General features: G+C 39.4%; 1 protein-coding gene across 1 annotated transcript; it reads left to right on the top strand.

Moving 5' to 3' along the window:
* Positions 1-353: 353 nt before the first annotated feature.
* Positions 354-9,395, top strand: slc17a6a (solute carrier family 17 member 6a). The gene is made up of 12 exons (XM_047034526.1): positions 354-924; positions 2,301-2,556; positions 2,875-2,993; positions 3,656-3,770; positions 4,895-4,982; positions 5,125-5,211; positions 5,374-5,516; positions 5,607-5,756; positions 6,291-6,423; positions 7,030-7,140; positions 7,256-7,383; positions 7,619-9,395. Exons 1-12 carry the CDS (start codon positions 839-841, stop codon positions 7,946-7,948), a joined length of 1,746 nt encoding a protein of 581 aa, XP_046890482.1. The 5' UTR covers positions 354-838; the 3' UTR covers positions 7,949-9,395.
* The last annotated feature ends 1,273 nt before the right edge of the window (positions 9,396-10,668 follow it).

Raw genomic sequence — 10,668 nt, forward strand, 5'->3', positions numbered from 1 at the left:
TGTGGCATACCCCATCAAATGTGTACACTAAGGTCTTGTATGTTTTGTGATGACCCTCAAATTGAAATATAATTTTGTTTAGTTGCACATGTAAATCCTGATCAGACTTTTCTTGTCTCTATTATCATCTTCTCCCATCGCCTGTCTTGTCACAATGTATTCAGAATGATGTTCTCTCATCTGACAGTCTGTCAAGCCGCTATCAATGAAACTCTTGAATGTACAAAGAAATATAACCTTCTGCGTCTATTTGCAGAATTTGAACGTGACTGACTGTTAGGATAAGATGAGTAAACGCTGCGCATGTGCCATGTGTACGGCGTACCACTGAGGGGAGCTGTTGACAGGTAGGCTTCATTAAACAGCTGGTCGCACGCAGGCTGCCGCGCTCTCCTTGGTGCTGAAGGTTCTTTCAGTTTCACCGGAGATCCACACCTTAGATAAGAGGGCTGCTCTATTTTAGTGTTATAATTTTTCGACTTCACAGCACAATAATCTACTATTTATTTCTGAATATTATGTTATCTTGATGGACTATTGGGTGGATCATTCCTTTCTTATCATTGACAGGATATCTAAAGGATGGCACTGAGTGGATTTTATTTGTGCAAAGCGAAAGAGGATTTATCACAATTTTGGATTTGAAAGAACAGATTGGTCACATCATCCTGGTGTACAATCCTTTCCATCTCTTTCCGTATCTCAGGCACTGGATGTGAAATTCCTATTCTTGTTAGAGGTGCAAATAATTTGGAAGACAACATGGCAATATGTTTATTAACATTGTTCGTATAAATTTGTTATAGTAATATCATATAGGCTAATAAGGAATTTGAATATGGAACCAGAACAGGAACGGGCTTTCCCCCCCACTAAACAGGGTCTGAAGAATTTAGCAGGAAAGGCCCTTGGGAATCTGCACAGGTATGGCACACAAATGATTTCGTATGTGTAAGTTATCTGCTTTTCATACATTAACTAATTCACGTGTATTTTTTGACATTTCACGATCGTAGACCATGACACCTTCACACTGCAAAATATATATATTTTTTTATCACCTCGAAAAAATCCTTAGTTGTTCAATTAACTCCAGATAACACGTCGTATGGTTAGAATAATTATGAACAGGAAGTTGAAAAACGTTGTCGGAGAGCAATATTTAAGCATCAGATATTTCCCTGGAGGATGCATTCTCTTCCATACAACAGCTGTGGTTGGTTTTAATATTTAATGCAACAGAACAAATCGTGACAAGAGGTCGAGGAATATCTGTTACATTGCCCATTCATGAGTGTATTAACAAAGATCGATCTAGGTATTTTTTAGGCTATCAGCTTTTCTTCTTTGGTAGGGATGAGATTCGATGGATTGTTTAATCAGTGCAAATGACAAACGTGTGTAGTCTAATATAGATAGTTTTTTTTAATTCAAGCACGTTGAATAATAATAATCCTAATAATTCTGAATAGATTTGCAATTTGAAAACGTTATTATTTTAACATTTTTCTTGTTCATTCAACGTTTTTACTCGTACTAAAAGAGTTTGAAGACAACGGCCCTTTGCACTGTATTTCTAGATTTGTCCACCATTAAAACAGATTTGCGCTGTAAGAATTAAACGTCTCACATCATCCCAAGAATAAAAACCGAGTTTCCATAATTTACACGAGTCTTTTAATACATCGAAATGTGTTCATTAGTTTTATTTCCATTTTTGTTGTTATCGACACCAAATGCATACATTAACAAGCTTGTAAATGCAACCAGGGAAAAGGAACTAAACACATTTGTATTGTTGCAATGCGGTATGTCAGTTTTTTTTGGCCAATGATCTCTTCTCTAAATCGCTGCCAATTAAGCAAGGAACGAAAATACCAATTGAAATATCCTACTTTATCCATAGTTTAACTGCATTGAATGTGCACCATTATAAATGATAGCATTTAATTTTGTTAAAAGGAGGTAAGAGTCTACAAGCGCACAGAACAAAGAAAACATCGAGCCTATAGCCTACTAAAGCAGGCCTACCAGCGGATTTGAACACGTCTGTAGGCTACTTACTAACTATTCTCACTTATAGGCCTAATGATCTTAATTTATTGGGGTTGAACAGTTTAAATTAGGCAAGGCCCTTGCTTTACTTTTGCAATCCGTCCTTGCAGGGTGGAACAAATGTAACATATTAAAGTACGCTAGGCCTACTAGTCTATATGTAGGCTATTATTACAACGAATTCTTGATAGGCTATGATGTAGGCTTAAATACAATAAAAACATGTTCTTCTTCCTCTTCGGTAGAGTACTGGAAAAACGCCAGAATACAGGTGAAGTGATTGAACTGACCGAGGATGGACGGCCTTCTGCGACCCAGCCAAAGAAGGCCCCTTTATGTGACTGCACGTGCTTCGGGCTTCCACGACGCTATATCATAGCTATCATGAGTGGTCTCGGTTTTTGCATCTCCTTTGGCATCCGATGTAACTTGGGCGTGGCAATCGTGAGCATGGTCAATAACCACACCGTCCATGAAAATGGCAAGATCATCATCAAAGAGGTGCTGAAGTGTTCCGCCCATTCTTTAACATTTTAGAAATGCCTTTATTTAGTCGGCATACACACATGTTGTACAGGGCCGTCAACGAATGCATGATATGCTTTGGGCTAATACACAATATGTCACTCTACAAGTGCCTTACCGCTCACATAATCAAATGGATAGGCTATATTTAGGCTACAAAAACATACTTAGCCCGAATGAAATTCAGTTAGTAGGCTATGATGTAAAGCAATTCATTAGACTATAGTCTGTATAGGACTGGATTCCGTATTTGTAGTTGTCCAAGTAATTCGTGTTTTTTTTTTTTTTTTAAAGAAAGCGCAATTCAACTGGGACCCAGAGACAGTTGGGATGATACACGGGTCATTCTTCTGGGGCTACATCGTGACTCAAATTCCTGGAGGGTATATTTCAGCAAGACTAGCAGCAAACAGGTAAGCAGGGTGAAAAATTGTCAAAACTGACTTTAGACCGAAACCTAAAACTACAGTAGGCTAACACATTAAGGCTCCAATTTAATAGCGTCTTGTCCTCCAGGCCATATCACATCGACCAGAAATTTGCCGTTGCCAAATGAACATTAGACCGATTGTCGGGAGCAGAGGCAACTGACCTAAAACATGTATTGTTTTTTAGTTTTTTTTTTATTGATGCCAGTAAGACATAGGCTACTTACTCATGTTAATTGGATCCCATGGGACAACCGTGTCTAATCCTTTACAATTGGAGGCATGGCAACAAGCCACAGAGAAGAACGCGGCATGCCAAGGGCGAGGGGCAGGCTTGGAATTGTGAACTAGAGGAAGAGCGAAGAGGGAATCCTGCAACACAGACGTCCTCCACCGAATACATATTCCCTTTCACATGAGTAATCATTATTCTCAAATATCTGTTTGGCTACCTAGTCTTCTGATTAGTTTCGGTCATTTATATAGCCTATTTGGTTTGTGGTAGTACCAACATTTTCTCTCTTAATATTAATGGAATCAGTGTATGTTGCTTGCACAATCTGCACTATTGTGAAACGGTAGCAAAGACCCAGGCATGCGTCTGTGTGTCTTTTGGCATATAAACCATGTTTTCGTTTTACTCCCAGGGTGTTCGGAGCGGCCATTCTCCTCACCTCTATACTCAATATGTTCATACCCACTGCTGCTCGATCGCACTATGGCTGTGTCATCTTTGTGAGGATATTGCAAGGCCTTGTTGAGGTAACATTGCACTCCTTTAATCTAGACATCAATTGATCGACCATTTCGTGGGTTAAGCCTATTGTATGAATCTTTAGTTTTTTTTGTTTAATGACATTATAATCATGGAGATTCCGAAATTGTATTCATATAAAGCACCTTTTTCAGAAAAGAAAGTGCATTAATTGATGTGTCTCCTGGTCAGGATTGTTTGTTTTCCATGTGTCTTGACAGGAGATCACAAAGCTTTGAGACCTGTAGATTGTACAGAGGTCATTTCCAATGCACGAAAACATGGGCTTTAATGGATAACTGATGTGCAAGGCTTGAAGGGCATCATCCTTCAATGTTTTAGAATACACAGTTTTAATCCATTGCAAACAATCCTTGAGAATGTGTATTCTCTTACACCTGACTCAAGCATTAGAGTAGACAACTCATCTAACCTGATAGAGATGGACTGATGTCCACATAGAAACACAAAGACTGAAACCACATGATGTCATTCCTATTTCTCTTTGACAAAATGTGTTGTGAAAGAGGATGATGTTTCATTGAGGGACCATTATCAGACCGAAGGTCATCTCTCTTTTGTAATTTTGGTTAATTCAACCTTGTCTGTTGAATTGAAGCACACTTCCATTGAGAAGCAACTCTGTGTGCCTATTATTGTCTGATTGCTGCAAAATAAACATTAGCATTTCAGGATGTCTCTCATAGCAAGCCCTAGCAATTTGTGTCTATCAAAAGTTGATTGTGTGCCACTTAGTGAGTAATGAAGATTTAATAGGAACAAATCTCTTTTCGCGGTGAAGTGCCAAGTCATCTTGAATTAGCACTCGCTCCATTAATCTTGCTTAGGAAGTTAAACTCGAAAGGCATGGAAGTTGGTTTCTTATTAAATGTAATTTGTCTTGCATGTCAGTGACTAATGTGAAACACATTTTGCCATTTTAATCAAAGAATCGAGTATCCATGAATGGCTCACATCTTATTTTCAATGTTAATTTGGCATAATATTATATCAGTGCAAGATTACTAGAGGGAATTGGGGCAATGACAATATGTATTGGGTTACCAGTGTATCCCAGACCGCGTCATTGAGATTGTCTCACTGTTACAGAATGTTCTGTATTTCTGCCCAGGGAGTAACCTACCCAGCTTGCCATGGGATCTGGAGTAAATGGGCTCCACCCCTCGAGAGGAGTCGTCTTGCCACCACATCATTCTGTGGTGAGTATTTATACCCAACAGACGGATATTTACAGTCAGCAACTGTATAAATGAAAAAGTAATACACTTGATTCACCTGTCCCACGGAGTGAAAATGAATACACAATATGAACTTATCTACTCATTGCTTTCCTGACTCTAGGATCGTATGCTGGAGCAGTGATAGCCATGCCTCTTGCCGGAATTTTGGTTCAGTACTCTGGCTGGTCATGTGTGTTTTATTTGTATGGTGGGTCCAATTTGTCTGATATTGAATATGTACCATATATTCATATAAAGCACAGCTCGTCTGATTGTGGATTTTGAACGTCCAGCCTCGAAAACACAACGTGTCATCTCTTCTCCCGTCCCTGTGTCCTCGTTGATCTTCTGCATCTTTATTTCTGCTCAGGAACCTTCGGAATCATCTGGTACATGTTCTGGATCTTGGTGTCTTATGAAAGTCCAGCGGAGCACCCCACCATCACACAGGAGGAGAGATGTTACATAGAGGAGAGCATCGGGGAAAGTGCTAACCTGATGGGACCAAGCGATGTGAGTCTTCCGATCCGCAGCTCCAAACTCTGTCACGTCAACTGAAGACGTCGGCCAACTTACGCTGTGTGTGTGCCATGATTTCCACAGAAATACAAGACTCCTTGGAGGAAGTTCTTCACCTCCATGCCTGTCTATGCAATCATTGTGGCCAACTTCTGCAGGAGCTGGACCTTCTACCTGCTGCTCATCAGTCAGCCGGCATATTTTGAGGAAGTGTTTGGCTTTGAAATCAGTAAGGTGAGTTGAGCCACTCAACAACAGCCAGTTTCTCTCCTAAGTACTGTGCTTGGATTGCATTACCCTGTTGGAAATTGTGTCAACTGTAAAATACGCAGAGATAAATCATTGTATTTGAATTGATCTGTGGCACCTAGTAAGAGAAAGATGAATAAATCAGACAGGCCTGACAGGAGCAATCCAGACACACATTGGATTCTTGGCCTGGTGATTACTGTGGATGAAATATAGCTAGAGTGTCAGCGATACCAGAGCCTACAAAGATTTGTTTGGAGAGAATTGTTTGGGGAAATCCACGCTTAGCTGTTATAGGAAGATAAATCAGTGGAAAATATTTGCTGAATATATCACTTTGTGGACCTCTCTACCCCCTTGCATGCTGTTCTAATAAAACATTTCATCAGAGGCCTTCATTAAAGCTCCAAATCCTATTCAATCATGTAAAATATAACACATTTGAACATTAGCACAAAGTAAACTTTTAAAATATATCTGCCATTCAGTGATTCAGGGGTGTTTGTCCTGTGTTCTCAGGTCGGGATGCTGTCAGCTCTTCCTCACCTGGTCATGACTATCATAGTGCCCATAGGAGGCCAGCTGGCTGATTACCTTCGCACCAGGAACATCCTCTCCACAACTACAGTCAGGAAAATCATGAATTGTGGAGGTGAATGAGAATCACCAGAAGTTTAGTTTACATTTACATTTATTCATTTAGCAGACGCTTTTATCCAAAGCGACTTCCGAGAGAGCTTTACAAAAGTGCATAAGTCACTGATCATAACAACGAGATTGCCCCAGACATTGCGGGTAGCCAAAATATAAAGCATACATTGTGAAAAAAACTAATAAGTGCCAAAGGGAAGAACCATAAGAGCATGTAGTTAAACAAGTTACAATTACACAACATGAACCTCAAAAAGTGCAAGAGTGTACCTGTAGAAAAGCAATCACCAGTAGTTTAGTTCCCATACAGCAAACAGTCTACTTGGTCCTGCAGTTGCTACATGTAAAGTTCGTCATGGATACCGTTTGTTCTTACATTTACATTTAGTCATTTAATTTAATTTACATTTAGCAGACGCTCTTATGCAGAGCGACTTACAGTAACTACAGGGACATTCCCCCCGAGGCAAGTAGGGTGAAGTGCCTTGCCCAAGGACACAACGTCATTTGGCTCGGCCGGGGAATCGAACTGGCGACTTTCAGATTACCAGCCCGATTCCCTCACCGTTCAGCCACCTGACTCCCTACAACCTGTTCTTGTTTGTAGGGTTTGGGATGGAAGCCACATTGCTGTTGGTGGTTGGTTTCTCTCACACTAGGGGCGTGGCGATCTCTTTCCTAGTTCTTGCAGTGGGTTTCAGTGGGTTTGCTATATCAGGTGAGCTACTTAACATTTAAAGTGACTTTTATAAGGATTTCGTTTGAACTTTCTATCTTGTTTGCATGGGACATCACTGGTTCACATCAGTCTTAACACAGTTTAACTTCTGTAGGTTTCAATGTCAATCACCTGGACATTGCTCCTCGCTATGCCAGCATCCTTATGGGGATTTCCAACGGTGTGGGAACGTTGTCAGGAATGGTGTGTCCTCTCATCGTGGGAACCATGACCAAAAACAAGGTAAGCCTATTGTTTCAAAATATGGGATGTGTAGTTTTGCATCATTGATCGCATATAATATACTTTTACACTTTTCCCTTAAATCCTCATCTCTCTGTTTGTTTATTTGTTTTATTTGGATCCCCATTAGCTCAAGCATAAGCTGAAGCTATTCTTCCTGGGGTCTTACAATTCTTCCTGGGGTCCTACAGTGTGTCCTCTGTGTGTTTCCTCATCTGTTTTCTGTTGCTTCTAGACTCGTGAAGAGTGGCAAAACGTGTTCCTCATCGCTGCCTTGGTGCATTACGGGGGCGTGATCTTCTATGGGATATTCGCTTCCGGGGAGCAGCAGCCATGGGCGGACCCTGAGAACACCAGCGAGGAGAAGTGTGGCTTCATCGATGAGGACGAGCTGGCCGAGGAGACGGGAGATATCACTCAGGGATACGGTTCCACTGCTGCCCCAGTCAAGAGCTATGGAGCGACCACACAGGTGAACGGAGGCTGGGCAGCGAGTTGGGAGAACACAGAGGAAGCCATCCCAAAGCCAGTTAGCCACACCCGTACCGAGGGAGAGTTTTCATAAAGCACACATGCACTTGTTAGCAATTATTAGGAGTCAACCAACTGGGAGAGAATACACATTGCCATTTGCACAAATTAGCATAACATTTAGATGAAAAATATCAGTGCTAGGGTTACAACAAAAAAACGGATACTTTTTCAGTGTAACTGATTGTTAGTGTTAAAAGTAGTTTGGATACACATAGATTGGTGGACATTTGTCATCAACACCCATCTAGAGTATCGAGTGTCAGCAATCATACAATATAAAAACGCAAGCCTAAGTTCTATGTGTTACTAACCTCTTGAAACTACTTGAAAAACACGAGCCAGATATATTGCAGCTGACAAGTATATACAGTAGGTGTATACTTTGTCTGGAGTGCAAGTTGATTGCACTGATACTATATTCAAAGTATTCAAAATCAAAAGCTATTCTATTTCTTATAAATGTTCTATGTAATGTATAAACTGTTTCTGTGAGACTGCAGTGGATTTGGGTCGTTGATCTGTGTGAACATTACTATAAAAGGCCATATTTTTCATGGACTGTACCTTTTCAGGGACATGTGTGCTTGCCAAAAGGTCTCATATTCATATTCAGTATAAAAATTCATATTAAATGGAAATAATAGTGACAGATACATCCTTACAATATTGTATGTAAAAAATAAATGAGATCTCCAAAATAGAATTATTATGTGGAATGTTGCATGAATCTTCTTAATTCAGTGTGAAAATACAGTGTTTTGTTGCCATGATAATCTTCATTCAGTCACTACAGACACAGAAACATTAAATGTGTATTTTCGAAAGTGATGTTTAAAGTTACACATTGGTTTGCAAGGAAACACTTAATAATGTACATTTAAAGGACAACGTTTTACACAAATCTCTGTTAATTTGAGCAACTGTTAGATGTTCATTACAATCAATTCTGTAGAACTGCTTTTCATCCTGTTTTGTAGAGTAACTTTGGCTTCCAAACTTGTATGTATATCTGTAACTGTTTTTGGAGTCATGTGATGAACAAGAAGTATACAGGATAAAACACCGTTTTTGAAAAGACGTTTACTGCTTATGATGCTGGTCATGTTAAAACTATTTGTCAGACGTAAATAAGTTATATGAAAAACTGAAATTTCTGTTCTATTGGTGTTTTCTGTTGATGGTTGTCGTTACCTGTGATTCAGGGCATTACTGCCTCTCATAGTTCCCCAGCCTACCCCTTACCCTCTGCGTTGGCTTTGTGTCATGAGATTACTTTGCAAGAGTGAATATATACAAATATATGAGAAAAAAAAGAATTTTAAAGAATGTTCAGGATGATCAAATTATGCTATTTTGGATTTGTGCCATTCATATTGTTTAAATGTGATTCTACGGCTTTTAATATTGTGTTTGATGGATAGGTCTTTTGATGTCAACAAGTGTAATTCATATGCTCACGTCATTTTATAAAGAAATAATATCTGAACAAACCCTTATGTTTTTTCTTTGTGAGGTGCTTTCTCACATAATGACTCAAATATGTTAAATTTGCTACTTTGAGTTGACGTACAAGCTGATTACAACTGAACTTGAGCTGATCTGTTTCACTTCAATTTCCTTCATTTGTTCTTGCCTCTCCAAATTGCTCCACGTTGCTAATTAGTTCATCAATAGCATAGTTTCCTGATCCCAGAGAAGACAATTGACCTCTGCAGCAACACAATGAGTAACAGCAGTCTTAAGGCTGTTGGTAGACATTTCACAAACCCCTATAACACTAGAAAATAGGCATATCAATACTATACAGTGCGTGACTTTGTGTTACACTTGAACTGTTTTGCTTTCATTATTTATGATTGTTTCATTACAAAACACTAAATCCACCAGTTCAAAAGGTAACTGCTCACAAAACATTGACTGACTTACTGAACACATTTTGTTGCAGTTGCTACATTTCTTCTTTTTTTACCAGACGTTTTTTCCAAATAGATGCACATATGGAACGTTGTTCAATAAATCTATAGAATTTATTAGTGACAAATAACAATGTATGATAGACATGATAACAGCTGATATGGGATCTTGACACACAATAGCAAGTGCAACGGCCTTCCACACTAAGTCCTTAACGCCAGCCGCTTGTATTGTGTGTCCTTCACTACAACAGAACAGGGCTGAGGTCGATAGCCTATCTTGTTGCACTAATGTAACAGACTGAACTATTGACTTACTGTGGTTCCTGAGGAAAAACACAAATCATCACATGCAAATTAAATGATAAAGAACAGGTCAATGCTGTTTTACATACCTTGGTGGAGAGCTGAGTGGTTTGCACTTAAGGCTAAACAATATATAATGTGGAACTAAATGTACCCAAGTAAGAAATGTACAATATACAGTTTTCACAGATGCGCTGAAATTCATAAAAATACTGGTTTCTATAAATAAATCCATTCCAATGCTAGTATGTAAAAGCTGTCAAACCAAGCATGGGTGTCAGAGAGGGGAGGGGCAGAATTCACACTCATCAACACCCCCTTCCAATCGCACTTCTTAATCTGATGGGAAATACAATTGTCAACCATGTGGAACATGTTTTTCCAGGACTAACCAGCTGGAATGGTCATGGCTGTTGCCTTCATTGCAATACCTGTTGGAACATAACTAGTCTGAACATGCATTCATCTTAAACACAGGTCTGCATTAGATGCATGTGGTAGACTGTGGCAATATCATCAAATGACCGACATA

Source organism: Hypomesus transpacificus, chromosome 14 (genome assembly GCF_021917145.1).
Source record: "Hypomesus transpacificus isolate Combined female chromosome 14, fHypTra1, whole genome shotgun sequence".
NCBI classification, from domain to species: domain Eukaryota; kingdom Metazoa; phylum Chordata; class Actinopteri; order Osmeriformes; family Osmeridae; genus Hypomesus; species Hypomesus transpacificus.

Coding starts and splice junctions, on each gene's coding strand:
- slc17a6a (XM_047034526.1), top strand. CDS start 839: ATGGAACCAGAACAGGAACGGGCTTTCCCCCCCACTAAACAGGGTCTG. Junction 3,771..4,894: donor TATTGCAAGGCCTTGTTGAG/GTAACATTGCAC, acceptor ATTTCTGCCCAG/GGAGTAACCTACCCAGCTTG. Junction 5,212..5,373: donor ATGTGTGTTTTATTTGTATG/GTGGGTCCAATT, acceptor ATTTCTGCTCAG/GAACCTTCGGAATCATCTGG.